Source organism: Clarias gariepinus, chromosome 4, assembly GCF_024256425.1.
Source record: "Clarias gariepinus isolate MV-2021 ecotype Netherlands chromosome 4, CGAR_prim_01v2, whole genome shotgun sequence".
Lineage (NCBI taxonomy): Eukaryota > Metazoa > Chordata > Actinopteri > Siluriformes > Clariidae > Clarias > Clarias gariepinus.
In genome coordinates, this window is record NC_071103.1 from 4,410,001 (window position 1) to 4,437,842 (window position 27,842).

General features: G+C 41.3%; 4 protein-coding genes across 4 annotated transcripts in view; 3 read left to right on the forward strand and 1 right to left on the reverse strand.

The window, feature by feature from the left end:
* Window positions 1-6,918, forward strand: part of LOC128519942 (carnitine O-palmitoyltransferase 1, liver isoform) — a 22,386-nt gene extending 15,468 nt beyond the window's left edge. The window contains exons 11-19 of the mRNA XM_053493921.1: window positions 1,219-1,407; window positions 1,791-1,896; window positions 1,995-2,111; window positions 2,207-2,371; window positions 2,535-2,663; window positions 2,763-2,918; window positions 3,143-3,256; window positions 3,445-3,537; window positions 4,602-6,918. Of these exons, the coding sequence (XP_053349896.1) occupies window positions 1,219-1,407; window positions 1,791-1,896; window positions 1,995-2,111; window positions 2,207-2,371; window positions 2,535-2,663; window positions 2,763-2,918; window positions 3,143-3,256; window positions 3,445-3,537; window positions 4,602-4,724 (1,192 nt within the window). The 3' untranslated portion in view covers window positions 4,725-6,918. The remainder of the gene's footprint in view (window positions 1-1,218; window positions 1,408-1,790; window positions 1,897-1,994; window positions 2,112-2,206; window positions 2,372-2,534; window positions 2,664-2,762; window positions 2,919-3,142; window positions 3,257-3,444; window positions 3,538-4,601) is intronic.
* A 1,080-nt stretch (window positions 6,919-7,998) lies between these two features.
* LOC128519943 (troponin T, slow skeletal muscle-like) lies at window positions 7,999-12,124 on the forward strand. The gene is made up of 10 exons (XM_053493922.1): window positions 7,999-8,025; window positions 8,186-8,204; window positions 8,295-8,358; window positions 8,438-8,554; window positions 9,446-9,523; window positions 11,114-11,227; window positions 11,315-11,427; window positions 11,532-11,622; window positions 11,779-11,819; window positions 11,927-12,124. Exons 4-10 carry the CDS (start codon window positions 8,456-8,458, stop codon window positions 11,973-11,975), a joined length of 585 nt encoding a protein of 194 aa, XP_053349897.1. The 5' UTR covers window positions 7,999-8,025; window positions 8,186-8,204; window positions 8,295-8,358; window positions 8,438-8,455; the 3' UTR covers window positions 11,976-12,124.
* Window positions 12,125-12,330: 206 nt separating this feature from the next.
* On the reverse strand, window positions 12,331-18,749 carry LOC128520763 (dynein axonemal assembly factor 3-like). Its single transcript, XM_053495148.1, has 12 exons — window positions 18,716-18,749; window positions 18,038-18,131; window positions 16,724-16,830; window positions 16,008-16,101; window positions 15,631-15,791; window positions 15,342-15,518; window positions 15,126-15,248; window positions 14,608-14,730; window positions 14,251-14,509; window positions 14,045-14,159; window positions 13,274-13,348; window positions 12,331-13,128 (listed from the first exon to the last, which is right to left on the reverse strand). The coding sequence occupies exons 2-12, from the start codon at window positions 18,117-18,119 to the stop codon at window positions 12,987-12,989; spliced, it is 1,458 nt and encodes a 485-aa protein (XP_053351123.1). The 5' UTR covers window positions 18,120-18,131; window positions 18,716-18,749; the 3' UTR covers window positions 12,331-12,986.
* Window positions 18,750-21,092: 2,343 nt separating this feature from the next.
* LOC128519772 (golgin subfamily B member 1) lies at window positions 21,093-27,835 on the forward strand. The gene is made up of 8 exons (XM_053493626.1): window positions 21,093-21,121; window positions 21,934-22,266; window positions 22,405-22,431; window positions 23,323-23,382; window positions 23,464-23,790; window positions 25,524-25,583; window positions 25,678-26,004; window positions 26,177-27,835. Exons 2-8 carry the CDS (start codon window positions 21,936-21,938, stop codon window positions 27,139-27,141), a joined length of 2,097 nt encoding a protein of 698 aa, XP_053349601.1. The 5' UTR covers window positions 21,093-21,121; window positions 21,934-21,935; the 3' UTR covers window positions 27,142-27,835.
* Window positions 27,836-27,842: the final 7 nt, after the last annotated feature.

The following is a 27,842-nucleotide window of genomic DNA, read 5'->3' on the forward strand; positions in this document are numbered from 1 at the left end:
CACACAGACCTACCTAAAATTATCATGAGTCTCAACTGGTAGTACCACAAGTGGTCGGGCACTGAGGCCACACCTTCTTCACTGAGACTGACTGGCACTGAGGCCACGGCTTCTTCACTGAGACTGACTGGCACTGAGGCCACGCCTTCTTCATTGAGACTGACTGGCACCGAGGCCGCACCTCCTTTATCGAGACCAACAGCCACAGAGGCCACACCTCCTTTATTGAGACCGCCAGACTTTGAGGCCATGCCTCAATCACTGAGACAAACAGGCACATAAGCCACACCTCTTTTGTTGAGACTGACGGGCGCTGAGGCTACCCCACCATTACTGATTTTAACAGGCACTAAGGCCACACCCCCATTATTGAGACTGACAGGCACTTAGACAGTACCTCTTTCACAGGCAATGTCAGGCTCAGATGCCACCCCCCTTTTTTTATGACAAGTACAGCCATTGCCAAAACTTTTGAGAATGACATTTTACCTTAATCTTTCACATGTCTGCTGCTTCAGTGCTTTTGGATCTTTTTGTCAGATGTTACTCTGGTATACTGAAGTATAATTACAAGCACTTTATATGTCTTAATGTAATTGTCGATAAAATCCTTTAAGTTTATGCAAAGAGTCAGTATTTGTAATGTTGATCCTTCTTTTCAAAAACCTCTGCAATTCTCCCAGGCATGCCGTCCATCAACTTCTGGGCCACACCCTGACTCATGGCAGCCCATTCTTACATAGTCAGTGCTTGGAGTTTGTGGGTTTTTGTGTGTCCGACCCTAACGTTTTCAATGGGATTAAGGTCTGGGGAGTTTCCTGGCCATTAACAAGTGTGCAATGTTTGGTCCCCGAGCCACTTGGTTATCACTGTATCACTTTTTCATTATGCCTACAACAAAAAGGCATTGGTCACCTGTTCTTCAATAGTTGGGTGAAGTTGCTCTGGGAGGATATTTTTGTACCATCGTTGTACCCATCATTGAGAACTCGTGTTCAATCCTCAAGAAGCGGGTTGACAAACAAAAACCCACAAATTAGGACAAAATCGATTATTCTCAAAGGTTTTAGCCCGGGCTGTACAAAGGTCATGCCTAACTCACTGAGACTGAACGGCACTTTAAAAAGGATGACCCTCTGTAGGCTCCACCCCTCGCCCAACACTTCACATAGAGCATAATTTTGCAAACTAACCCTTGTTTTTAACTTCATTTCCTAGAATTCCATGGGCTGAAGCCAGGAAGGAGTTTTTTAGCTCTGGCATTAATAAAAGGTCTCTGGATTGCATCGAGAAGGCTGCATTCTTTGTCACTCTGGAAGATGAGGAGCAAGGCATGATGGGAGACGACCCAGCCGCTAGTATGGACCGCTACGCCAAGTCTCTCCTTCATGGAAAATGTTATGACAGGCAAGTTTCTCAGGAATGTTAGGACTTGCTGTTATCGTCATGTATTATAGTTAGGAGAGATAAGAGTACTTCCTGATTATTTTACTATTAACAGTGTTCCTGTATATTTTATTCCTTATTTAGTTGGTAAGAGTCTAATATACTTACTCCGGTTTCCTCCCACAGTCCAAAGACATGCAGATTAGGCTAATTGTCGTTCCTAAATTGCCTGTAGTGAGTGTGTGTATGTGTGTGCCCTGGGATTAATTAGTGTACCCCGCCTCGTGCCCTAAGTCTCCTGGGACAGGCCCCTGGCCCCCCGCGACCCTAAATACAGGATAAAGCGGTATAGACGACGACGATAATTGACTGAACGAGTCTAATGTACTGCGTGTGTTTCTTAGGTGGTTCGATAAATCGTTTACCCTGGTGATGTATAAGAACGGGAAGAACGGCTTGAATGCTGAGCACTCCTGGGCCGACGCTCCCATTGTCTCGCACATGTGGGAGGTAAGACATGGGAAGCAAACGAAAACAAATACATTTTAGAACAAATAACTCGCCCTCATCCCCCCCCCCCCCTCTCTCTCTCTCTTTCTCTCTCTCAGTATGTACTGACTATGGACAGTTTCCAACTGGGTTACAATGAAGAGGGACACTGCAAAGGTGATGGGAATCAGTCTCTGCCCCACCCCCAAAGATTAGCCTGGGACATTCCTTCGAAGGTACACATTGACTCCTACTCCTAAAATTCATCTTGTTTATTGGCTTTACTGGCTCTCACTGTGTTTCTCTCTCTCTCTCTTTCTCTCTCTCTCAGTGTCAGGAGCGTATCACCCAGTCTCTCTCAGTAGCAGAAGCCCTAGCCGATGACGTCGGCTTTCACGTTTTCGCCTTCCGAGATTTTGGCAAAGGCAGCATCAAAAAGGTCCGCATGAGCCCGGACGCCTTTATCCAGCTAGCACTGCAGCTAGCCTACTACAGGGTGAGTCTTTGACACATTTCCCATCATGCAGTAAAACGCAACCTAGACAGCTTAACCCATGGTAAAAATTAATAAACCATAATATCATTCTGTTATTTATTCATTTTTTAAATTGGTAAATGTTCAGGTTTAAGAGTTGCGTCTCTCTCTTTTTGATGCTCAGGACAGAGGGATGTTCTGTCTGACCTACGAGGCGTCCATGACGCGCCTGTTCCGTGAGGGCCGAACTGAAACCGTGCGCTCGTGTTCCAGTGAGAGCTGTGCCTTTGTCAAAGCGTTTCACAATGGAGAGGTGAAAACACACACACATATATAAGTCTAGATGTCTGGGTGTCTTGCTTGTTCTCTGTTTCTGATGCTCCTTCACTCAACTTTTGTCTTTCCCTCGCAGCCAGCAGACGTGTGCAGGCGTCTGTTTCGTACTGCGGCTGAGAAGCATCAGATGCTCTACCGGTTGGCCATGACTGGAGCTGGAATAGACAGACACCTCTTCTGCCTCTACGTCGTCTCAAAATACCTGGGGGTTGAATCTCCTTTTCTCAAAAAGGTGCGTGTGTGTGTGTGTGTATGAGGGAGGGAGAGAGAAAAAGGAAGAGCAAGTGTTTTAAGAATCAAGGTCATTCATTAAATATAATTGCCATTCTTTTTATACTTTAAACTTTATGTATATATGTGTTATGCGGTGAGTAGGAGTGTTTACAGATAGATAAGCAGACGTAAATGTAGAGCCTAGAATAAGAATTATGATGTGTATGTATGTGTTTGGGTCAGGTGCTGTCTGAGCCATGGCGTCTCTCCACCAGTCAGACTCCGTTCCAGCAGGTGGAGCTGTTCGACCTCGTGAATCACCCCGACTACATCACTTGTGGAGGAGGATTCGGTCCTGTAAGTCCAAACCAGATATCAGAGATGCATTTTAGAAGTTGAAGTAGATGATGTTCGTCAGCATGTTTTTTTGATCATCAGTTGATTGACAGTTCGGAACCCAGGTTCACATTTCTGTTTGAAGTCAGGACGCTACACTGTACCCTATGGGCTCTTTTTTTTTTACCAGAGACTTTTTTGTCTTTCAGGTTGCCGATGATGGATATGGCGTGTCCTACTGCATCATCGGAGAGAAGATCATCGCCTTCCACATCTCCAGCAAGCGCTCGTGTCCTCAGACAGTAAGTCTTTTTTTGGCAGTTCTTTTATTTTGAAACATGATGTGCTTCATTCATGTGAAATTTAACTGCACACTCGTAAGCGCATTTTAAAAAGATATACAGCGCCATCTGTTGAATTTTGGAATGAACTAAATTTTTTGTGTTGTCGTGAAGTGCGAATGAAGTGAAAGTGAAGTGAAAGCGAAATGAAGACGTGAGATCGTGTTAACTAAGTAGATTTTAATCACATACTCATAAGCGAGTATTAAAAAATGTACAATGCCATAATTTGAATGAATGTTTTCAAGGTCGATTTATTATAATTCTTTCTTTATGTATGATATAATTTTACTTAAATTTCAACAAAGCCTATATGTTGCTCAAGCTCGGCCAAATACACCTGTAAAAACCCCAATAAAATTTGTTCAGTAGCTTTTACGTGATGCGTGCACAAAGAGACAAACGAAAATTCCCCCCAAATGTATTCTATTACTCATCTTGCTTCCCTCCCCAAATAATTTTTTTGCAAATGTCTTCGACGTACAGACACACCGACTTAACAGCTTTATTATATGTACAGTCGACCCCTGAGGTTCAAAATTTGCGTCCTCACAGATTTTTCCTCAAAACCTAACTAATAATTGTTTGTGAAAAATTTTGTATCATAAATATTAATGTAAATTCAGCTAAATTTCCATAGAAAAAACATAATACTTTATATATTTAGTTAGTACTGTAGAGTGAACACAAAGCAGACGTTTAGGAAAACGCGGCTTGCGACTGAATTATTACTGTATTTACCCTATAGTACTTATACCAAAGAAAATGACAACGCATACCAAAGAAATGCTCTTTGCATAAATTGTAATACATAGTTTAAACAGTATGGTTGAAAAATAGGCCTTTTTTTTTTGACATCCTAATTGTTTTTTACAATTTGCGGGCGTTCTAAGAACGTAACCCCCAGCAAATTTCGGGGGTCGACTGTATAGATTTCCAACATGACATTTTAATTTACAGTATCCTTCTTATAAAGCATGTTATGTATTTTTTTTTATATGTGTATATAATTTTCTTCTTATTAGGACTGCCATAAGTTTGGGGCGCAGATCAGGAAGGCAATGCTGGATCTTCTGCAGCTCTTGATGGACGAGAAGAAAGAGGCGCCAAAGAGCGAGCAGAACGCCACCGCAAAGAAACAGATGTAGAGCGGTGAAGCGAATGATGAATTCGTTAGAAAATCAGAGATTTCAAATTGCAGTTTAGTGTTTTTTTTTTTGTTTTTTTTTTAAGATTCTTTTTTTGTGTGTGTATGTGTGTGTGTTTGGCAGAACAATGCAAGGGACCAGAGGCAGGATAGAATAACAGAAACATGAAGAGATGACTTGAAGGGTAAAGAAGAGATTATCGAGTCCTTGTTTTAATCGCCTTGAGAGTCTAGGGATTAATAACAACCGCTAACATAGGGTCCAACTTTCAGAAAGCTCCTGCATTCCAGTTCAGTTTAGTTCAGCTCTGTATCAAGTATTCAAGTACTTAGGAAATGATTTTACTTAACGCAGCATAAAAATGACGAGGGGAGAAAAAAAAGCAAGCGAATTGCAGTTTGGGATTGTAAACATGGACGAAAAAAAGGCGTCATAGCTTAGAGAGATGCTGTCTGTCTATCTAGCTAATATCATGCATGCTAAGGAATGATTTAAGTTCTATCATACAGATCTGACGTGTATCATTTATTATGGAGACATTACGCGTCGTTTTGTCACATTTAATCCAATCATTTTACATTTGTAAAAAAAAAAAAACTATTACATGAAAGCATTATCTTTACCATCTTCTATGTATTTTTTTTTTCCACTTTCAACACTGCACTCGTGTTATTTCAAACGTCCAACAGCTCCATCGTGAAAGCTAAATAAAAGCCTAGCGTCAAATCTAATCTACATCATTAGACGTTGAATACGGAGCAACAGTACTGTATTGCTAGAGGTCACATGACCAAGACAAAGAAGCGACTTGTTGAAAGAATGCAAGAATGAAACTTCTGTCTGTCTTTTTTTTTTTTTTTCCTTTCATGAACAATGCAAACCTCACACTTTTACACTGGAATGTACAATTCTACATGTATTTAAATATTAAAAATGCTTTTTATATGTAAGCTCAATGTTGCGTACTAACACCGTGCAGTCAGTGAATGCACTAGTTTTCAGAATTTAACCGTGTCGTAGATAAGACCACACTTGATGTACAAATCACCCTGAACGATTTTTACTTGAATGATGATGTTTTGTTGGTTTTTTTTTTGTTTTGTTTTGTTTTTTGTTAAAGGGATAGTTAAGAGTTTTTAGGTCTGTCATAAATGAAATCTGAGGTGCATAAATACATTATAGTAGGTAAAGGTTCTCTGGGTCTCACCTGAACGTTGGAATGCAAAATGAGGGTTGTGGAATTTGGCTTCCGTTACTAACGTTGCACTTAAATTCTGGGTGATAAACTTTACTGTTTATGTTCAGATCATAACGACATAACGACCAAAACCTTTTGTAACCAACACGCACATTAGTTTTGATTTAAGACAGACTTTAAGAAGAAAAAAAACAACTAAATTGTCTGTTCAGTAGTATCGGTCAAACGATTTAGTATGAAGTTCCGAACCAAACAAAAGAAGAAAGAAAAAAAAAAGCTAGCCAAGACTGCATAATGCACGGTTTTAAAGATGCGCATGACTTGATGGTAGTAATGCCTGAGTGATGGCTAAAAATCTCGACCTGTGTAAGGATCGCACCTGAAGGGAACCCAGTCTCACGGTTCTTAGTGACGGTGTGATTTAACCACTGGAATGAATATTTCTAAGAAGGATCGAAGCTCGGTCAGATGAAGGTCAGGAAGGCACCTGTGGAGGTTTTAAACCAGTGCAGCACTTTTCATTGCCAGTGAGGCTGTTTTACTTCACACAGACTTGATAAGAGGGGATTTATTATGATTATTATTATTATTACACTAGTTCATTTTAATTTGTTTTATTACACTAGATCACTTTTTTTTTCCTGTTGTCATCTTATAAACTTAGTAACCACTGATTTCTCGTTGCTGTTTGTGTTATTGATTACGATGTCATAATAATGTCTGAAACAATACAGATATTTGCAATGTATTTCGCTCTCTAATTATAACACACTTTTTTTTTTTTGCTCCTCCCAGCACTTAATTATCTCTTTCCTCAGAACGCTAGTTTGCCTCCGTCTTTATTACACCCCTCTAGCGTTTTTAACCTTCTGTGCAGTAGGGCATTAAGCTTTTCTCACTCTATAGCGAGCATCTGTATTTTATATGTTCTCATGAGAAAAAGAAATGTGACCTCCTGAAATCTTTTTTTTTTTTTTTTAATAAAAAAGAGATTGAAGCACAGCAAGGTTGTCTGTTGTCATATTTAATGTAATAAAGCATTCAGTGAGTTAAAAATAAATCACCTTCCTTTTTGTGTGTGTGTGTGTAAGTGTTAGTTAACCTCGCAGTTTTTTGTTGTCTTCTGAGCGTTCATGCTGACACACCGGGTCAAGGATAAAATGTTAATTCCGGTGGATTAGATCGCTAATTCAACTTTGAAGCTGGATTGTAGCCCTTCTCATGGACAAATAGTTCATAGGTTTGTCCATGTCAGTCTCAATTAACTTTTTTTGTTTGTCTAATATTGAAACAATGATGTAGATCTTTAGTTATCTGAAACAAACCAGAGGGAACCTGCAGGGATTCTTGTAATTCTGTGTAACTAGCGTAAAACAGTTTACGGTTTAAAATAAAAAAAAATGTAAAGTGAAAACCTTTACCCCTGACAGCGGAGACTCCTTCCTGATATAAACCTTCTCAGCCAATCAGATTTCATCGAGTCTAGTTAAAAGACGATTTATTTTATTGATCCTTTTAAAAACATTTTACAACACGACATTGGATTTGTGTCCTTCTGATCGGGAACAAACAGGCTAAAATAAACATAACAGTTTGAAATATTGTGGGATTCAGTAGCACATTTAAATATATAACGCATTACATTCTCCTCAGCGCCGAGTTTCCGGGTGTATTTTTGGACCAGGTCGGAATTCCGACCTGGATTTAGTTATTACTGCTTTATTAACTGCGGATTAAACCGTCACGGTGCCATGAGGCTGTGTGTTCTGTCTTCACCTGTCATGGATAATAACCTGATTTGTGTGTGTGTGAGTGTGAAACATGATAAATCTCTCTCAGTCTGTTCTCATGTCCATTTCTCCAGTATGTCTGACGCAGAGCAAGAGCAGGAGTGAGTTCCTCAGCAATGTCTTTATTAATTTATTTTAAAGAACTATATGAAACCCCAAGATTAACCTTTTTGCTCAATGTTTTAGGGAGCACGTGGAAGGTGAGATTGTGTTCTAGGTGTTTAATTCTCGGTGATGAAGTGCGTCCTGAAAGCCTTTCTATTGCTGTTTGTACATGTAAAAGAGGAAGATGGACACCGGGAGCGAGATGGAGGTCAGAGATTGTGTGTGTGTGTGTGAGAGAGTGTGTGTCTCTAATCACTAATGTCAAATCTGAGATGCTGTTTATGAGATTAAATCCTGGAGATGTACAAAAAGGCCCCAGAGTTTGTTAATGGTTTTCTTCTGCATTCGCTCCTGCTTGGTTTGAGAAGAGAAACCGCCCAAGCACAAGTACATCCAAACACACACACATTATTATTATTATTGTTCAAAGGGAAATTGTGTTCCACATGTGATGATGTGTGTGATTTAAACACGCAGGTCCTCTCTGCACCCTCAGCACATCCCGCCGAAGATCCCAGAAGGAGAGCGAGTGGACTTTGATGTGAGTTAAGACGAGGCATGCTTGTCACTCGTAAACGTGTGAATTTCTCCATACACACTGTGTCGGTGTGTGTGTGCAGGACATCCACAGGAAGCGGATGGAGAAGGACCTGCTGGAGCTGCAGATGCTGATCGAGGTCCACTTCGTCCAGAGGAAGAGGGAGGAAGAGGAGCTGATCGCCTTGAAAGAGAGAATGGTGAGAAATCTGCCACGATATACCTTCGTTCATGCTCAAATGCTTTGCAGAATTATTGGCACCCAGCAAGAGAATGGACAAAAAGGATAGTAAAACGATGTCATACATTTCCTTAAGGAAAGAAAAAAAACATAGACGTCAAGGAATATTGTTTTTAGGTACAGGGTGTCCCAAAAAACTTAAAATATGATTGTCTGAGTTACCTAGGCTAGCGAAGTTAAATAGGCTTCATGTTGAAAAAGAAAAGATAATTGATGGAACAATGAATTCTTCACTCTAACCAGAAAATCCTGAAGGCCTTCAGTCTGTGATCTCGAGCACACGTCTTACGCACCTCCGAATGGCTCCGGAAAAAATCTAAAAGAAATCAAAGTCCGGACTTCAATACGATTGAGATCCTTAAACAGGCCGCTCATATTCAAAAGCAATTCTCCAAAGAAGAGCGGGTCAGAATTCCTCCACAGTGATGTGAAAGACTCATCACCAGTTATCGCAGACATTTGATTGCAGTTGTTGCCGCCAAAAGTGGCACAACCAGGTATTAGGTTTAGGGGGCAATTACTTTTTCACATAGTAGCCAGGTAGGTTTGGACAGCTTTTTGTCCCCCTTAATAAATGAAATCACCATTTAAACTGCATTTTGTATTTACTCGGGTTATCTTTGTGTAATAAAATTAGTTTAATGAACTGAATCATTTAAGTGTGAAAAATGTTTCTTTTTTTAATAATAAAAAAAAAATCAGAAGCATTGTAATTTGGAGATAAATATGCAGCTTTTTGTTCATGTCTCTGTCTTTATACAAGTTTGAGTATTTTTTTTTAGTGTGTGTGTGTGTGTATGTGTGTGTGTGTGTGTGTGTGTGTGTGTGTGTGTGTGTGTGTGTGTGTCAGGAGAGCCGCAGAGCTGCACGGGCAGAGCAACAGAGGTTTCGAGCGGAGAGAGAGAGAGTCAGGAAGACGAGGCTTGCGGTCAGAATGAGTTTCAGCCGAATAACATTTCTTAAAATTAAAGCAGTGGAGACTAATTACCTTTGATTTCATTTAAATTAACTAGAATACACTACTCACAATAAGTTAGGGATATTGTTATTGACATGAGTGCTTTTCCTATTTGCTCTGAATTTGAATAAATTAAGTAAAAGTTTCCTTTGATGTTACTAATAATGTATGAAAAGAAACACCATTTTTATTAGTTTAATATTTATAACCCCAAATAACAAAAATTGACAATGTCAGTAGTGGGTGTTTCCACAATTTGCCGCAATGACAGCTTGACAGCGATGTCTCATGCTCCTCACTAGCCTCATGATGTTGTTCTGAGGCAATGCGTTCCACTCTTCCACAAGTACTACACGCAGTTCTGCCAGGTCACGTTGGGGTGGGGTACGATCATCCAGTCTCTGCTTCAACTGGTCCCAGACGTGCTCTATGGGGTTCAGGTCAGGGGACATTGATGGCCTCACCATATGAGGCACTCGAACTTCCTGAAGTCGAGCTGTGACGATTCTGCCACGATGTGGTGGAGCGTTATCATCCATAAACAGAAAGTTGGGAGTGTGCTGGTGGAATTGGGGGATGATGATGGGTTCTATGATGTCTCTGAGGTAAGAACGTGCAATGACTGAGCCATGTACAATAACCAAATCTGTTTTGCGCTGACTGGTGATGCCTGCCCAGACTGTTGCACCTCCTCCACCAAAGCAAACCCTGCGGACCATGTTGATCTCAGCGTATCGCTCACCTCGCCTTCTCCAGCAACGCTGAGCCGACACTCATCAGTGAACAGGACGGTAGACCACTGCTGCATTGTCCAGGTCACATGGTCTTGTGCCCACTGCAAACGTTCACGCCGGTGTCTTGGTGTCAGTGGAGTCACCTGCAACAGTCATCTGGCATTCAAGCCAAAGCGGTGGAGTCGGTTGCGAATGGTTTGTCTGGAAACCCTAGGACACCCTCGCATCTCGTAAACGGGCCTGCAGCTGTGCGGCAGTTGCATAACGATGTCTGAGTGCAAACAGTAGGTCCTTAGGTACTGGTCACTCGTGGGTCTCCACTCCTGGGTCTGTCATGAACTCCTGGGTCTGTCATGCCAGTGGTTCTGTGTTTTGATGCAAGTTTGCTGATGACATTTTGAGACACACCAAGTTCACGAGCAACATCTGACCGCCTGCCACCGACCTGAAGGCGCGCCATGGCCAGGTGGCGCCGCTCGTCCGTTAAGTGACGTCGTGTGTTCATGGCTGTTTGAATGAGGAACTTGGAATGACTTACTGACAATACCAGCTTTTTATACCCACAGAATGTTGAAATTGATGGCACATTGAAAAAGGTTGTCTTTTGGGATTGGCCCCACAGTGAGACCATTACATGGAAAACACAAAATGAGGTGTGTGTGTCAATCACCCCAATACAATTGCCTCTCAATCCCAAAAATGTCTGAAGTGAAACAAACACCGCATGTATGACATCCACTAAGTCTCTCACAATATCCCGAACTTATTGTGAGTAGTGTGTATAGACGTATCAGTCGATAGATGAATGATTTGCTGCTGTTTGCAGGAAGAGCGACAGAGGAAGGAGGACGAGGAGTCGAAAAGGTGGGCTGAAGACGACGCAAAGAAGAAGAAGGTCCTGTCTAACATGGGAGCCCAATTCAGAGGCTTTCTAGCTAAGGTCTGGCTAAGATCTCCATCTTTACCATGTTCCTTCACCTGGCTGCTCCCTATCGTTCTGTTTTGTCATCTCTGTGTAACGAGGCAGGCGGAGCAGAAGAGACGAGGGAGAAGACAAACAGGGAGAGAGATCAAGAGGAAGACTCTGGCGGAGAGACGCAAACCTCTGGCTATCGATGACCTGAGAGAGGACGGACTGAGGTTTGATGTCTCACACACACACACACACACAGTTACTTACCTTCAAGATAAATAAAACATGTTAACTGTGTATGTTGACTGTGTGTGTGTGTGTGTGTGTGTAGAGAGCGGGCTGGAGAGATGTGGGAGCGGATCTACCAGCTCGAGTCGGAAAAGTTTGACCTCATTGAGAAGATAAAGAGACAAAAATACGAGGTCAGGTTGTCTTATAAAGATTTAAAAAGCAAATACTAAACACGCACAATGCTTAAAACGATGTTCAGCAGATCTGGCCGTAAAACAGATGTTTAGCGTCACTTCACATCTTCTGGCTTCACAACAAATCCCTTGTTCCTTCTGCTCTCTTTCCAGATAGTCGTCCTTCTCGATCGCATCTCCCACGCTCAAAAATTGTAAGATCTTTCTCTCTCTGAATACTGTATATTTTTTTATTATTATGATGGACCAATCTTTAACAAATAATTGTTCATTTATGAATCTGTTTCTTTCCGTCCGGCAGTAAGAAGGTGACGGGAGGCAAGGGCAAAGTGGGAGGGCGCTGGAAATGAAGACGCGATCAGAAACGATAAAAAAAATAATAATCATAATCTTAATTTTCATGTTGTGTGTGTTGATGTCATCTTTGGAAATTCTGTCACCAAAACAAATTGAAAAAGTAATTGAAAATAAAGCTCATACCCGTAGCTGTTCAGTTACATCGGGTTGCCTGTGGATGTAAAGCTACACACTAATAAATCTAACATTATTTCATTCAGCTCAACACTTTTGTGCCTGATGTCGTTTTTTGCATCTTGCAGGGTGCTACACCCCCAATACCCCCCCCCCCAAAAAAAAAAAAAAAAACAGTCAGGAGTCAAACAGGAGTCATCTGTAATATCTCCTCAGCCATATTGACAACACTACAACAACTCATAACACCATGTCCGATCCCTCAGACGTCACTGTCTTAAAAAAACGTAGATGTGGATATCATTATCTGAGCTCAGGAACGCTCTGGAAGACCTTTGTCTATTAACCCTAATTCTCGCTGCATTAACAGGATTCCCTTAAATGCAACTTGCGGCTCAAGGAAGCTGTACATCGATACTGTCTGCGGTAAAGACGTCTCTGGGCTCCGACTCAGCTGCGAGGGGCTGAGACACACTGGGAAAGGGTTACAAAGTCAATACTTCAGATAGTTTTTGGACTAACAGCCTGGGTCAAAGAGGAAAAGGAGCATCAGGTCCGGAAGCCTGGCACATGCAGTGGGGGCGTGCCAGAGTCCGTGGCAGGGCTGGATTGCATGTCTGTGACGGCGCCATTAATGCAGGAGCACCTGGTCTTTTTGGAGCTGCCATCCGAACACAGTGTTTCTTACAGAAACATCACTGCAGCGCCGCTAAACATGACCATCTGATGTCTTCGGTGCCCAAAAGGTTCAAAAAGTGGTGTTAACAGTCAACTGTCCCAACTTATAAGTCAATGCCTATATGACGGATGACTCCTTACTGTCCCAGCTTTATTGGAATCAGGGCCGTAAAACTGCCTAGTTTGTAGTTTGTGTGTCTCTGTCCTCTGAGTCATGAGTGTTTTTGGAGTGAGAACACCGCGTACGCATCGTCATCCTGAGTGTGAACCGGCACAAATCCTGCTTCTGTAGCCATTTCACTGACTCTCGTAGCAAAAGCTGCTTCCTGCTCCTTAGACAAGTCCAACAGGTACCTAACACACACACACACACACACACACACACACACACAGGGGGGAATAAAAATACAGAAAATATTCATTATATTTCCACCATCCCATTGTAACAATGCGTGTGTGTGTGTGTGTGTGTGTGTGTGTGTGTGTGTGTGTGACTGACTTGGCCTTCTCGACGATCAGTGCGGCGTCCTGTGCAGCCGTCTGCGTCAGGGAGGAGTTCAAATGGTGCACCATGCTATTAGAGTCACATTAGAGTTATTACAATACAAGAGGTGAAAAAGAATTGAAAATTTGTGTAGGAATTACTGGGAAGTCCTTTTTTTTCACATGTGGGGAAACAAGGGTCACCGTAGTGCACGCGCATTTTTAATGTCTGTTCAATAATTATAGGAAATAATTCTGTACTGTATACTCACGCCTTGTTTGAATATTTGCTATGAACCCAAATCGTTGTGGGCAGGAAAGTGGTGTTACACTGCACAAATCTTGACGTAAAGAATTTTTAATCATCTGTATGACTACGTAGTGCCTTTTTTTTGTTTGTTTGTTTAACTTAAGACTACCACTGGTTGCCATGGTTACCCTGGTGGCACCTCTTTAAAGCGAAGGCTTTCCTGGGGGCAATTTATCCAACCTGATTTTGGTACACTTCTGCCACCTAGTGGTAGTCTAGTGCCAAATAAATTTGGAATGTGTGGTTTAAATTAAATTATGTATTACATTTTTGGGGTAATTTTTTTTTTTTTTTAGGGGGGGAAGGGTTTGGGGGCGGGTCTATATAGATCAACCCACCCACGCTGAGACACGTCACGTCTGGTTCTTCTAACATCATGGACCTGTTTCCTAGCAATCACTTTATCTTTGTCCTGAAACGCTGCACGCGAGGATACAGTGCTGATCAGTCCTCACATTGTCAGAGTGCACATGTTACCTGGTTGAGAAGTAGATAGCGTTGAACAGTCGACAGTATCTGCTTTTCATGGACAGCTTGGGCAGAGAGTCCAGGGACAGGAACGATATGCGTACTCCGTTTAGATTCATCAAATCTACACACACACACAATTATATATTCGTTTTGCTTCGGTAGTTTGGCTGTAGCCATGACACACACACATTTCAATATAACTCGATTGTTACCACGTTGATCGTTCGTGTCCTTCCGCTTCTCTCCTGCATGTGTTTGGTTGTCAGGCCCGATCGCTTCCTCCAGCTCAACATCAGAGCCCTGCTTGTCTCCCGGCTGCTGTGTGTCCTCACCTGAAGCTGTCCGAGTCCCTCTTTCCGCCGTGTCATCATCCAGTTCCTCCGTGAGCTCAGATGCACGTGCGTGTCCCCCTCTACCGCACAAGGACTTAAAAAGTGCCTGCACGTTGGCTACAGAGATGTCTTGAGCAGTCTGAGACGCAGTGAGACACATGAGACGGTGAGAGATGTTCAGGAGAAATACAAACATGACAAATAAAATAACACAGTTTTTTGTGTGTGTGTTCATACCTTGACATGCTGATTGTTTTGCGTTTTGAGGAGCTCTTTGTTCTCTGTTTCTATGCCGAAGGACAGATACGGACTTGAGACGATGTCGCCCCAGTATCCCCGCACTCCCATCCTGCCTCCTCTCTAACACACACACACACACACACACACACACACACACACACAAAAGGTAAAAGGAGTGAAACTTATAGATGCAAAGTATGTTATGTGAATTAAACATTTGTTTAATGAAATTTTACTGCTATTGTGATGTTACAAAAGGCGTTCGAGTCAAACCGGGACTTTTGATTGCGCAGAATAACAGAAAACAGTAAGTTCTCCATATAATCCCCCGCTACACTAATGCACTTATCCCACTTAAGTGCTCGGATGGCACCAAGCTCGAAAGATTTCTCAAAGATGGAACTGCCTCCTTCACGTCTAAAAACGCTGGCCTCCCAGGAACTCCTTTCATTTTCAAAGAGCGTGAGATTCGTCCTCACACACCGTGTCGTGTTTGCGGTTGTGACCAGACTTACATGAGAGAACACGCGTGTAGACAGCAGACTCTGATTAGCGGCACAGTAAAGCCCCTCCCTCATCTCAAAGGCCACGCCGCTCTCCCTCCATCTGCAGTACTGATGTTTGTGGATGACGCCACACTGCGGGAGAGCACGCCGTTTAAAACGATCATAGGAAGAGCATGCTTATGCAAACCTGACTGGATAAATCTGGAGCGTGAGTTCGTTGCTCACCCCTCTGTCGTGTAGCTTCATGCTGAGGTCCCAGTCGAAGCAGCCGGTGCGGGCATCGTAGCGCTGCCCGAGGTGCCGCCTGACACGGGCGTCCCACATCTTAGACATGGCGAGCGGTGTAGAGGGAGGGTTTTGCCACTGGCCGAAAATCCGAGCCAGTTCGTCTCGCTCTTTGAACTGCACGCATTAAACACACGTTACTAACACCTGCAGCACGAGGGGATCTTCATAATCACATTGTAGTGACCAGACCAAACATTTTACTTGGTGCTTTTATTCACACACACACCTTGAGAAGGGTCGTGTCCAGGCAGGGGTGTATGGACGTGTCTGTGTCCAGTGACTCCGTGATTGAGCGAGACAGTCGAGCTGCAATGTGCTTCAGCTTGCAGTCGGTTTGAGAGCGGATCTCGCTGTTCCCGAACAGCTCCAGAAACACCTCCGTTTTCTCTGTGGGAAAGAAACAGGTGCACACTGAATACTGTTTTTTTTTTTTTTTTTGAAAGAAAATCACATGTGTATTTAGTTGTCGAGCATGTTGTGCCAGTTTGTAAGTATCTAAACTAGAACACTTTTCTGTGAGCCTATAGAGGATGCCTGTATAGAGAGTACTGTATGTTTGAGATGAGACGTTGAGAGATCGTTGAGAGAACACTCCACACCCACCCTGCATGCCCATGCCCTCCGGGCCGCTCAGAGACACGTAGAGGAGCAGCAGTTGTCTCGCTGCCACTTCCATACTGTTCTCCATCACCCAAAGCTGCAAAGGCATTTCACAAAAAAAACTGTCAACGGATGACCTTGTCACGCTCTGAGCTTCACAAACATAGAACACGACAACTAAACACATTTTTGTCATGCTGTTACAGGAACATAATCCAATTAGTCGATAATGTTAACGGATCGTTGATTATTTTCCTCCAAGAGCACGCCCTCTTGCGATGCTCTACACTACTTGTGGAAGTAGGTTCATGCAGGTTCTTGTACCGAAGGCATTTACAAAACACGCAGTATGTGATCCCAGACTCTTGCGTGACAAGCTACAGCCCTTTTCGTGTTAATGTCAGAATCAGACTGCGTTTTGCACATACACTGATACCTCCTCCTCACGGTCATGTGGAACTCGTATCGACTTGTTTAACAGCTTTATCATTTTAAGCCTTGCTTATATGTCACTTCAAATAACGCAAATATCACTAGATTCGACGTTTGCACCTCCCGAGAGCTTCCTAACGTGTGTGAAAGTCTGAGCTGAGCCTGTCCATACAGGTTCTGACTCGTTCATCAGCGTGCCACTTAAAAATGCGAAATGAAGCCGAGCCAACACAATCTGCTCTTCGAGTGGAGAATGAAAACAATGTTTGTGTCTTTCCAAGACGCACATGGAGGGACTCGTTGTTCTTGAGGCCTGAGATGGTCTTTAGGATGTGTCTCGGGTCGCTGCTGCCCACCAGCAACACGTTCATCTCCAACTGTGGCCTGGGCACGCCTGGAGGCAAGAGACAGAAGACATCAGTTAAAGACAGTTCCATAGCAGAACTTTTTATGCAGATTCTGCAGTTATGAGAGTAAAAACTCCCTTTATTCTTATATACTGTATAATCCCCTAATGATCTCATCCCAGTGTTTCATTAGTGCTTGGATACCATAAAGGTGAAAGTTTTATCAGTAAAGCCACGATCGAACTCCCTGCTTCACATCTGAAACTCAAGATTCCCAGGAACTCCATTTAAAAGCCTGGTTTGAACATAACAGGAAGTTGGCTGGGATTTATTGCCACATTCCCTTGTACAGTCCTTACCTCGCTCCAAGTCATTTCCACATGTTCGGACCAAAAAAGTCAAAGTTCCTGGGAGGCTGAAGCAGGCAATCTGCTCTGAGGAAACTTTCTACCTTGATGATATCCAGGCACTAGTGATACACTGGGATGAGTGCATTAGTGTAGATTATCTACAGTGCATCCGGAAATTTTCACATTTTCCACATTTTGTTATGTCACATCCTTATTCTAAAATGGATTAAATTCATTTATTTCCCAGAATTCTACACACAACATCCCATAATTACAACATGAAAAAAGTTTACTTGAGATTTTTGCTAATTTATTAAAAATAACAAAATTGAGAAAGCACATAAGTATATAAGTATACATAAGTATTCACTTTGCAAAATTGAGCTCAGGCACATCCTGTTTCCCCTGATTATTCTGTTTCCCCTGATCATCCTTGAGATGTTTTTCTTTGTGCCTTTTCAAATCATATCCAATCAACTGAATTTACCACAGATAATCTCCAGTTAAGCTGGTTTTAAGGATAATCAGGGGAAACAGGATGCCCCTGAGCTCAATTTTGAGCTTCATGGCAAAGGCTGTGAATACTTATATACATGTGCTTTCTAAAAATTTTTTTTTTTTAATATAACATTTTTGCAAAAATCTCAAGTAAACTTTTTTCATGTTGTCATTATGGGGTGTTGTGTGTAGAATTCTGAAAAATAAAATGAATTTAATCTATTTTAGAATATATAACAATCAAAATGTCAAAAAAGTGAATACTTTCTGGATGCACTGTAGATAAATAAAGCTAGTTTATACTCTCATTATGGTATTCTGTTATTGGGACCACAATCCCAGTTTGATTTGAACAACCCTTGTATTACCCTTGTAACTGTAACCCTTTAGTTTAATTCAGTCTTACATGTCTCGAGCAGATTCCTCGCGGGTCCGAAGCCCCACCATGTGACGCACCCGGCGCCCTCCAGAGTACAGCCGGCACTCATTCTCACCTGGAACTGAGACAAAAGAGCTAAAACTCTATCCAAGCTCTCTTCTGCACTTAGACACTGGACATAGACAGCATGTTCACTATCTAGATACTAATAGGTCATAGACACATTTATTAATTAGATGGAGCTATAACATTCAGGCAAGGAGTCTACAGTGTCAGGGAAAAGAGAGAACGTTCAACAGACATTCCAGCAAGTAAATGTAGCTACAAATGTATTTTTTTAAAGGTATGCAAGCCATGCCATTCTTTAATAAGTAAAATAATAATAATTTTTATGGAATTGCTGTATCTCTGCTGATTCTTTTCAGCACATTTGAGAGTGGTTTATTTACTTTTTTTAATTTATACATATTTAATACATTTAGAACAGAAATAGGTTTGTAATGTTGTTTTTGTCATTCCTAAGATAAACATTTAAATCCATAAACTTTTACACAAAGAGTAACACATGCTTTAAATCAAACTCAATTGAATAAACATTAACTCTCTATTTTGAAACTTTAATTGTAATAAATGTTCAAATAAATAACATTTTTATTTAATAGTACATTTAATAGAACACTGAGTAATATATTATTAGCTCCTTACCTTATACCTTTAGACCTTAAACCCTTCACTCTGCAAAATGAAAAGCAGTTTGTTTGGAACGGTTGCTAGGTAACAGCGCACGCGCGGTAGAGTGTGCGGTAGAGTCTGCGCGCGCGTGACACGTGCGCGTGAGGTTTTTAACTCGTTAAGGGTTATTAAGGGTCGAGTACCGTATGTAGACTCTGTACGAGTTATTATTTTTAAATATCAAACTGTTATATATACTATTTCCCTCACAGTTATGTCAGAATATGTGAACTCCCGGTGTGACCCCCCCCTACCGCGGATCATAGCACTTCCTAACCGTTCATTCAGCCTCAAGCTGGACTTCATTACACAACACTCCATAAAATAAGTTGGTTTTTATTTAGTTTCAATTATTATTTATTTTGGACTAGCTAGCATTAGTACCCGTTGCTGACATATTTCTACAAGAGTTTGTAGAAATATTTAAAAGGTCGCAGCTAAAAATAATCTGATGTGATATTATAATAATTATTATTATTATTATTTGAGGTTGAAGCCCACGTACATGTCTGTCTGTCTCTCTGTACGGCAGAACTCTCTGTCTAACTTATTAATACAAAGAAATCACATTTTGTGAGGTTGAGTATCTTACGCCTTTTTTACACCAAGCTGTACTTTTTTTCGTCGTCAGTCAAATACACTCCCTATTAGTAATCGAAAAAGTAGATCAGATAAAGATGAAGTTTTGTCTTAAAATGACTCCAGTGTGTTAAAATCCACTTATACCACTTCAGCGCTGTTATTTCAGTCAAAGTGAAAATATCCACTTTAGCTTTTTGGAATTAATATCCATTGGTGTAGGTGTTTGTTTACATTGAGCAAGTAGTGCATTAGTAGCTTATTTTAAAGGAGATTAATAAATTTGGCACGTAACATTTTAATTTCACTTATGGTGCAGGTTAACTTCAGGCAGATGTCTAAGTACCACAAACATTAAATTCAATTCTGTCCGGCCAGTGTTGTGTGATGCTGTGACATATTCTGGCTGGACAGACATACACACAGACTGGTTTCAGATCCTCCATTGTATGAAGCGTAAAGATATCACTAAAAGACCAATGTACAGGCAAAACCTTTCTCTTATTTATATCAATTTTTTCAGCCAATATCCCTTTTTAAATGAACTGGCATCATTATTGAACCACCACTGAATAGAAATTAGGAACTTTTATCATTTTGAAGATGATTTTTTTTTTTTTAACAAAAGCACTTTATAAAAAAGTGTTATATTCTTCTTACACTACATGAGTTTACAAATGAAATATTTTATTTCTTCAAATCAACAATTCATACTTGTTAAAATTAGTTTTACTGTTGTTGAACGTCTACAAGACTGTTCTTACTCACATTTCTGCAGGTATAAACAGTCACATTTTCACCAGTTAACTTAATTTTCTGCCCGAAATTTAACAATACAAAAAAAGCTGCTGGCCATAGAAACACAAGTCTTTACATATGTGACAGGAAACTACAGAAAAACCACGGCATAGGAATATAATTTGTTCTTCAGGCAAAAAGTCATATTGTGATACAGATTTTCCCATAAGAAATAATGTAAATGCAGATGGTGTGTTTTAACTACGCAAAAATTTTCCCAAATTCCTAAACCATAATCACATTTTTGCATCTAAAAAAAAGTATATTTTATTATTTGGCCGAAAAATAAACATTTGCTGTCTAAGATAATTAAAACTAATAACCTTTGGATTAGTAATGGCTTTGGGTTTTCATTTCATTTCATTGTTGATTATTTGTCTATAACACCATGTCTATCCTGTTTTGTTGCTTCCATTGAATCCATTATTCATTGTTTAAAAACAAAAAAAGGTGTATGAAATTTTCACCAAACTTTGACCAATTAATGAATCAGAACGCTGCACAGCCAATTAGAGAGCCTCACATTAATGAAGCAGCATGGTTTGGGAAACGCCAGAACAAACATTCCCATGGCACAGAGCCTGAATATTTAGTGAAGTAAAATAATATGCCTTGTTAATGGCTTTAGGGCTTGGAGAGCTCCACCCGAATGCCAAAATGTTTCGTGTCTTGTTTTTCCTCGATTTTTCAGGCAGCAACACAATTCAAATGAGGCACTGTTTATATAACGCTTTTTAAAAATATATAATTAGATACTTAATATGTATGAACCTATATCTAGATATATAATAATGGCACCCTATGAGATTCCTGCTCTGTAGCCTGCAGCAAATTCGGTGCACTGAAGTATGCACTCGAAATGTTTGATCAAATTTGACAGAAAAGGGTGTGTCTGCATGTAAGGGTGTATGTGGGTGTGTGCTGTGTGTGTGTGTATATATACGTCTTAGTTTGCACATTGTTCTCTTGAGCAGGACGGCACAACGGCTCTGTGAAGACAAGGTAAGAACAGATTGTGATCTTACTTTATCTTTAGTCTGCTTTTTAAAGAAGTGAATCCCAAGCCATGTTTTGTTTTATTATTTATGTGCACATCTAATAAAATATGAACAGTGTTAGGACTTAAGGGCAGTTTCAAAGATGTGCAAACTTTGCGATATCAACGGATAAGGTGTCTCATTTACTCCGAATACCAATTCCGTAAACCACAGTATGACAACAGCATGGAGTTGATTGACTGCCAAATGTACCAAAGGTGTTATTACTAGATTCAACTTCTGCAAATGAAGGCAAGTGCGAGCGACAGTGAGCAGTCTTTATACTAGATTTTTGTTTGGGACTTTTTTATTTTTTGATGGATGGGTGGCTTGAAACTTAAAAGGACAGACAGTACTTTGACCCTTAGCCACACCCACTCACTTGACCATGCAATTTCCCAACAAACTGGAGGAACAAGCTCTATGAAGCAGTAATCTTCAGCTAAACATACAGGTTGGTTAAAAACTATTGGCACCTTATTTAAATACATATATGAGCCAAATAGAATATCTTAAACAGTAACACATGGGGAAAAAAAGACTTATAAACCTTATATTTTTGTTTTTTGGGATCATAATGATCGTACTGTATTAGCACCCTGTCCTTACAACGTCCTGTTCTGATGAGATTTTAGTCTTGTTTTTATTCTTAGGTTTGTGCACATGGACTAATTTGATCATAATTTTTATTTTGTCTTTCTATGAACTTTAGTAGGACCATTTGTTTCATATGTAATGATTCCTTTTTCATATTCTGTTTTTCTTCTGTACCAACAGCCATGTTTATACTAATCTGCCGCTACAACCGTGTCTTTGCCTACCCCGGCGATGACATCACACTGTCCTCTCACCTCTCGCCTGAAACCAGCGCCGTGCCCATGGAGGTCCGGTGGTTTCGGGGGATGGAATGCATTTACCTGTATAAAAACGGCCAGGTGAGCATCGGGAAGGGCTACGAAGGCCGGGCGAGTATGCTCACTCCAGAGCTGAAGCGGGGAAACGTGTCCCTGATCCTGAAATCCATCTCGCCCGTGGACACGGGAATCTACACCTGTCAGGTGCTTACTGGCCACAACAAGGTGGAGAAGTCGATACATTTATACATGTCTGGTGAGTGATGGAATAATGCAGAAGTAGTATTCCAACGATTAACCCTTTTTTTTTTTATTAAAGCACAATCATATCATACTTTTTATGCAAAACATGTTTAGAACTGTAATTACATTGGTAGATTTTTTTTCTTTCTAGGAATGGAGCCACTTTCACCTGATATAAGTAAGTTACCTTCCTGCATTCAAGCTGTAGTTTGGCGGTGTAAGGTGGTTATTTTTGCGTGTGATATCAACAGGTTAAGGCTCTGGGTTACTAATCAGTAGGTCATTGGTTCAAGCCCCAGCTTCAGCAAGCTGCCACTGTTGTGCCCTTGAGCAAGCTGCCTGCTTCAGGGCTGATCCTGTTCTCTGACCCCAGCTTCATACCTGGGCATAGGAAGAAAGATTTTACTGTACTGTAATTTATATGTGGCAAATAAAGTGGCCTCGTCTAGTTAAATATTAGCAGGTTTTTGCTAAAACCGGTTGCAAAACAAAATGAATAGGAAGTAGTTTGGGACTCTAGATAGAATTTAAAACCTAAAACCTAAAAAGGAAGCATATCCAAGCCAGTGGCGAAAAAAGAGAAATCAAAAATAGAAGGACATCTGACCATTTCACCCACACTGGCGTGTTGAATATACCTACCATTCCAGATTTAATCCCTCTTTTAAAACCTTTAATTCCCTCTTTCTGATTTGGCAGCATGGCTGTAGGGATTTGTGCTCATTCAGCCACAACAGCATTACTGAGGTCAGGTGATGAGGCCTGTGTTTATGTACAAAAGTCCCTGTGTACACTATGTTATTATTATATAAATGATATCACATTAGGATGAGGGCATTAATATAAATATACTGTCAGAGCTGATAAAGTAAATTAATCAAGAATCAAGAACTTCTGGTCAATCATATTCAATACTTCAATGGGACACTGGTAGAAATAGAATATATCTTCAATGCTATGTGTCTCCATTCCTTTAATGGAGAGTAATGTAGTCTTTGTAAGGTTGGGTTGATGGTGCATGGAGCAAAGTAATGTGTCTAAATTAATCACCTTGGTTTTGGATCCTCAGTAGGACCGAAGCTCACCGACCAGGACAGCGTGGACTTGGAAGAATCTGTCGTCATACTCGGTGAGTATTCAGTTGGTTTGATAGAGTGCACAGTTATTGAATTATGCTCGGAAGAAACTGAAATCTTTTTTTTACCCTTAGAATTAAAGAAATTATTGCAGCAACGGGAAAAAGAGCTTCAAGATAAAACCAAAGAGCTGGAAACCACGAGCGAAATGCTGAAGACAAAGACGAGCCTCCTGCTGTATACAGACATGGATTTGGAGAGTATGAATAAACTGGCAAATCAGAACGAGGAACATTTAAAGAACATGATGAGTGAGCTGAAAGCATGTAAGAGACAAGTGGAGACTCTGGGACAAAAACTGCAGGAGAAGACCATGCAGGTGGACGAGCTCCAGGCCGTTGTGAAGGACAAGGGGCAAAAGAAACATCTGCAAGAGAACTGTGAAGAACAGCATTTTACAGGTGAACTTTATTAGGTAGCCTGTCAGATTAAACGCTATTGTGCGTCTATGGTTAACAAGTTAACAATATATAGATTTCTTGAAAATGTTTGGATGCGATAAATGACTGTAGCAATTAGTAATAGTAGTCATAACTTTCACTGACTGGATTCTCTCCAAAATTTTGAAACCGTTGTTGCTTTGTCTGCATTTCTCGACACGCTTGTATCCAAACGTGTCATAACGTGTCAACAGTTCCTGTTAACACACCTGACCCGACTCCAAAGGCTTTTAAAAGTATGTGCAACCAGGTACACAAGCTCTGTTACAAGTCAGGCTGTAAAGTCTGTCAATCCCAAAACGTACAGTTCTGCTACAACTGTGTCGCATTGTGTTATACAGCATTTTGTGTATATGGGTTAAGGGTCAGTCTTCAAGCAGGAGCCTGTGCCATCTCACCAGATGTGCACTACACTAGATGATGTCCTGGTGAGAACTTAGGATACAGCATTAGATAATGTATGCACTGGCTTTGAAGACAGCACATGTGCCAGGGAGAGTACTGTTTGCTGCCGGATGTGGTGGACCTGATCTGGGGACAAATGTGTAAAGTGGCAGGCCGACCAAATTTTTGTTCCTCCAATTCAACAAGTTGTGCTGATTGTGGTAGAACAGGGCAGCATGTTGGGACAGAATGTGCAAACATAGCCTAACCATCTGCTATGCACCTTTCCTCCTACTTCGCACTTACAGAAAGGTCACATGCCTTTGCTCTTGCCTTCAAGATCGCCAGCAGTACCTTTGCATACGCTGATACTTTTCCTGGTGGCTTCCCCACCAAGCAGATCTGCCATTTTAAATGATGAGATCTGCCACCTCAAGCTGGGTTACCTGTGCCAGTGGGATGGCCTCTTGGAGAACTGGCTCAGTAAGAGCATATGAAACATTCTTAAACCTTGGACAGCCATACCATCAAAAGGAAGTAACTCTGCAAATGTCGGGATCCTGTGCAATTCAGGGTAGCAAGTTTTCTTTATGGGCTGCTAGACAGTGACAGGTCCAGTCTCTATTTAAGATGGTGTATATCGAGGCCAATGCAACATATCAAAGCACAACTACTTGACTGTCTCTGGAGTCAGAAACTTGCCACAACCTCTCTAAAAGGGGTGATTCCTTAGGAGTCTGGCATGGGATCTCTAACTTAGGCTGCTGATACTACTGTATGTTTTGACCTTGTGGTTTGAGGTTGTGTGTGACCCGTATAGTTCCTGTGGACTATAAGGTCATATTATACAGTTTTGTAGATGAAACTCTTGATTTGAAGTTCTGCATTGCTGTTTAGACCGAATAATGGCCTTTTGAATTCCAGGGATTCCATGACTTAGCAATCATCAACCTACGTACCTTCCATTCTATGAGGAGCATCTCCTCTGCCTTGAGCAAGCTGCTGAACCCTCAACTCCTCAGATATTATAATGAGATGAAATGATCAGGATCAGGCAAAATTGAAGGTCGTCCGCAAGTTTTGGAACTGTACTGTGGGTCTTTTAAACAAGAAGAAATGTTCATAAACTTACTTATTTCCAAAGACATAATTTAAAAAAAGTAATATGATAATATAAATTTTATGACCGCCAAGGTGATTTTTGGTGACTACGAGAGGTAACATATGCAAACAGTGCTCTACTACACACTTCTTGTACTCTTGCCCCAAAAAACCATCCTGATTCTTGTTTTCTGGTGGCAAATCCTTAGAGAAATTAAAGAGCTCAGCACAATACACCGCAGACCCAGAGGAACCTGCCCACTCCCTTGGTGAGCATTCATCAAGAAGTTAATTTTTAAATTTTTTTTTTTAAGAAATCTGATATAGTCAAGTAGTGCATGTTTCAATTTTATGTGTTTATAGAGTTGAAGATTCTGCTACAGAAGAAGGAAAAAGAGCTTGAAGAGAAATCGAAGCAGCTGGAGAGCACAACAGCGGCGTTGACCAGGATGACGCACCTGCTCCAGGATAGAAACACTGATGTGGAGAATTTGACAAAAGAGCGAGACGAGTACGTGAAGAACGTGAATGGTGAGATTGAAATGTGTTTACGGGAACTGGAGACCCTGGGACTGAAACTGCAGGAGAAGAACGCGGAGGTCGAGGAGCTTCGGGGCTTTTTAAATTACAAAGAGCTAGAGCTGGAAAAGGGCAGTGAATGTCAAGTAGGAAGTGGACATGTGATTACAGGTGAGATCGCTACACTACATTCCAGATGTGTCCTTTAATTAAAGACATAAAATATTGGAGAAATGGCTGATGCATGTCAGTATTTAATACTATTTTAGCCTCTGGGCATGGGTTTGTTGGGCTGTTTGGAATGCGTTTTCTTAACCACTAACTTTTGCATGATTGCTTGCAGCAAATCAAGCAGTCGGCGTTTCTCATGAGCCATTCGTCTCCGAGCTCCTGGAGAAGAGCGATGACATGCTGAGCAGGATTTACCACAACCCAAAAGAGCAGCTGGAAGAAATTGAAAGCTGGATTTACGCAAAGAGAGAGGAGAGAAGGCTGAGAGAAGAGAAGGAGAGGACGGAACTTCTTGAAAAAGAGTTTATCGACTATGTCTCGGCGGTGAAAGAGCTGATCGAGAAAAAGACCGAGAAGATCGTGGCTTGGGAGCAGATGATGGCGGTGCTTAAGAATAAGCTAGAGGTTGTAGAGACGGATGAGGAAAGAGAGGCGCTAGATATGCAGTTACAGGAGGCTGTAGGAATGCAGAAACAAGGTCAGGAACAGATAGAGCGGCTAAGCAAAGGCATCGAGGAGAAGAGGACTGGAATTGAGGAGAAGCACAAGCACATGATGGAGGAGATCAACGAGAGATACAGCGCCGTGGCCAGGATTGAATCAGAAACGGACATCCTGAAATTCGTCCTACCTGACGTACAGACGTACTTTCGGAACGTAGCTGCAGACATGAAGAGAACTTTGGATGCATGGAGACACGTCATGCAAGCTTTCCAGATCTCTGCAGACGCACAAACCACAGATCATACAAACGTGGAAATCAGAGTTCAGAAAGAGATCGTGGAAAATCGAACCAACAGTTCGGCCGAAGAACTCGAAGTGGTTGGAATGAGTTCGGCTAAAAGCAGTCCAGAAGTTAACAACAACTGTTACCAGACATTTATCCGCAAAGTAGACGCACGTCCACACATAGCTGGAGAACCTTACGATTCTAATGGCGAGGACACCCATTCGGAAGATGAGAGCAACGAAACGCTGAATAGCATGCGAATAATTAAGTGGGAAACGAAGCAAGAGCAGGAAGAAGTGAGGGAAGTGAATGAGTATGATGAAACAGGCGAAGAGGACACCGAGTAGACTTTCAGAGACAAATCCCAGTCCTGGAACGTGATTAGGACTGACACAATAATCATTTTTTATGATGATTCCCTAGCAATATCGCTAAATATTTTCTTCATACTGTATTTAATTAATCAAAAAGAATTGTGTGGTGTGTGTGATGTATTTACAGGGTGTACAGGATGTGATCAGATTGTGGATTTGCCTATGTTCACATTACTAGCCTGAAGTGACTCAATTCAGATATCTTTTACTCTAATGTGACACAGATCTGACTTTTATTTTAGAGCTGTATGAACGCACAAACCTGATGTTTTTCAGATCGGATCTGAGTCACTTTTGTATGTGGTTTCCGCTCGGATATACAGGTATATCTGTTACGCAGGTCATGTGACTTGAGTGAGAACGGCCAGATTGTGTGAATGAGTGCTTACGGTAATTCATGACGCGTTTTAACCCAGACAGTGTGAGCAAAAACATATCGATGTGTGCCGTTTCTGAGGACAGAGATGTTCACGTTAGAGTCAGATATGAACCATAATGACACGCAACTCTAAAGAAGAAAAGAACAAAGAAACAATTAAAAACGGAATTGAGCAAGGTGGCTTGTAATGTGAACGTAACCCCAGACTCCTGAACAGTGTTTAGATTAGATTAGATTAGATTAGGCACAGATGTACAGTATCTATGTCAGACTTTTAGGAATTTTTAGGGACCAG

Bases quoted from the DNA above. Each gene is read 5' to 3' on its own strand.
- LOC128519772 (XM_053493626.1), top strand. From the start codon at position 21,936: ATGTTTATACTAATCTGCCGCTACAACCGTGTCTTTGCCTACCCCGGC. The intron at 23,791-25,523 runs GTGAACTTTATT...GCAAATCCTTAG, and splicing joins TGAAGAACAGCATTTTACAG to AGAAATTAAAGAGCTCAGCA. The intron at 25,584-25,677 runs GTGAGCATTCAT...ATGTGTTTATAG, and splicing joins GGAACCTGCCCACTCCCTTG to AGTTGAAGATTCTGCTACAG.
- LOC128520763 (XM_053495148.1), bottom strand. From the start codon at position 18,119: ATGAGTGCCGGCTGTACTCTGGAGGGCGCCGGGTGCGTCACATGGTGG. The intron at 15,249-15,341 runs GTGAGCAACGAA...GCTCTCCCGCAG, and splicing joins TGAAGCTACACGACAGAGGG to TGTGGCGTCATCCACAAACA. The intron at 14,160-14,250 runs GTAACAATCGAG...GTGTGTGTGTAG, and splicing joins GGACACGAACGATCAACGTG to ATTTGATGAATCTAAACGGA.
- LOC128519943 (XM_053493922.1), top strand. From the start codon at position 8,456: ATGGAGAAGGACCTGCTGGAGCTGCAGATGCTGATCGAGGTCCACTTC. The intron at 8,555-9,445 runs GTGAGAAATCTG...TGTGTGTGTCAG, and splicing joins TCGCCTTGAAAGAGAGAATG to GAGAGCCGCAGAGCTGCACG. The intron at 9,524-11,113 runs GTCAGAATGAGT...TGCTGTTTGCAG, and splicing joins TCAGGAAGACGAGGCTTGCG to GAAGAGCGACAGAGGAAGGA.